This window comes from Xenopus laevis, chromosome 1S, assembly GCF_017654675.1.
Source record: "Xenopus laevis strain J_2021 chromosome 1S, Xenopus_laevis_v10.1, whole genome shotgun sequence".
NCBI classification, from domain to species: Eukaryota; Metazoa; Chordata; class Amphibia; order Anura; family Pipidae; genus Xenopus; species Xenopus laevis.
The window spans coordinates 63,107,840-63,109,736 of NC_054372.1; the positions used below are offsets into that span (position 1 = coordinate 63,107,840).

Genomic DNA, 1,897 nt, shown 5'->3' on the forward strand with positions numbered 1-1,897 from the left:
GTATTTTTGAATTCCTGGCTTGGAGGCAAGTTTTAGTTGCATAAAAACCAGGTGCACTTCCAAGCAGAGCCTCCTGTAGGCTACCTACCAGTCCATATAGAGGCTATAAAACAGCCAATCACAGCTCATATTTGGCACCTCCAAGAACGTTTTTCATGCTTGCGTTGCTCTCCAACTCTTTTTACACTTAACTGTGACTAACGAGTAAAAAAGGTTGGGGATCCCTGCTCTACATAGTCCCACCTCCTGTTATTAAAAATAAGGGGGAGGCAGCGAAGTTATGATTGGGGTGCTGCATCCTCATTCAGGATTTGATAATAGGGTTCCCTAAAACACCAGCCAAAATCTTCTGCACAGCACACCATGCACAACTAGCATTAAAGGGGTGGTTCATCCTCAAACTACTTGTAGTTTTCCGATAGATCACCAGAAATAACCTTTTCCGAATTACTTTCTATTTTCTATGTGTCATTGTTTTTCTAATATTGAAGTATAAAGTATTTTTTGGACCTTCTGAAGTAGCTCTGGGAGGGGTGGTCGCTGACCCTGTTCCAAATGGATACATTTAGTTGATACATTTCTTATGTTTGTCCCTGCTGAGCAGAATCTCTGAGTTTCATTACAGGCAGCTGTTAGACTTGATACAATAGTTGCTAATATTCCAGAGATGCTGCTTAGAAACTCAATGTTGCAAAATTTCAACAGATTAGAGTCTGCACCTGAATTACTGAGCTGCCAGACTGAAACACCACAGACAGGAACATTCAAATTTAGATTTTGGAAAAAAAAGTAAAAAAAAATAAATAATGGAAGGTAATTGAAAAAAGTCTTTTTTTTCTGGGGAACAATCTGAAAACAACTGAACAGAAAAAAAAGTGTTTTGAAGCCATTTAATCCTCCTCCTCCCATACATAAACCACACAGTCTGCTAATTCAGGGTCTTATATTTGGCAATGGCATTCACCAACATAAAACATCTTAGTACAAATGGTCTCATCGTGCCACCAGATCAGTCTGCTAATGCCTAGGGGCAACTCCTACCATCAAGGACCAGTAGCATATTAGACCATGACAATTGATTGACGTCAGGATCTCCTCCTACCATTTCCCAGCATGCCCTCTAAGCATGGGGGGGTGAGGAAGTCGTAGATCAGCATCGGTACCGTTGGCTAATATTGAGAATTCCTAATCATTTCAGTATTGATATATACGTAGCGCCGATATCCCACCTCCCAGCGGGCTCCTGAACTAGAACAAAACTCCCCCATCCCAGGCAGTCGATAGAGGGGCCGGGCAATATTACAGAAGACTGACAAGGCCTAGAACACACAGAGTATGACGGTAACGGTGGCCATACAATGCGAGTACGTGTCTAGACTGTTCCTTATAACTCACCTCGGGCCTCGCTGCTCGGGTACAGTCTCTCTGCTTTGCTGAAGAACCTCCTGGCTTTCTCTTTGTCTCCCGCCTCTATGGCCGCCTTTCCTATCCGAACACAACGTTCGGCCTCGTCTCTATTGCTCTCCATGATGCCGGGGCTTCTCTCCTCCTCGGGCCCCGGCAGTACAAGCAGCAGATGACAGGAGAGAGTGGGTGGAGTTAAACTAATCAGCAACAAACCCGGCCCCACCTTTTGCCCATTGCCTAAATTCTACTCAGTCACATGACTGTGCTTTAGAGGAGGAGCTGGGGGCGTCGGACTGAAGGCGCCGCATACAAAATAGGCGTATTTATGGTTCAGGAAGCGGATGAAAGGTGAAATTGTCACTTGGTTATTGGCAGCGGCTAGTTCCTATCCTAGGAAAGGACCTGACTTCATGGTCATGTGATCCTACCATGTGACCGCTCCACTGCGGCTTACCTATTCTTGAGCGGCAAATTCGAACATGGGAAAGTG

General features: G+C 44.9%; 1 protein-coding gene across 1 annotated transcript in view; it reads right to left on the reverse strand.

Annotated features, from left to right (window-relative positions):
* The window catches only part of dnajb14.S (DnaJ heat shock protein family (Hsp40) member B14 S homeolog), a 17,189-nt gene extending 15,647 nt beyond the window's left edge, over window positions 1-1,542 (reverse strand). The window contains 1 exon segment of the mRNA NM_001087175.1: window positions 1,396-1,542. Coding sequence (NP_001080644.1) covers window positions 1,396-1,528 — 133 coding nt within the window. The 5' untranslated portion in view covers window positions 1,529-1,542.
* Between the last annotated feature and the right edge of the window lie 355 nt (window positions 1,543-1,897).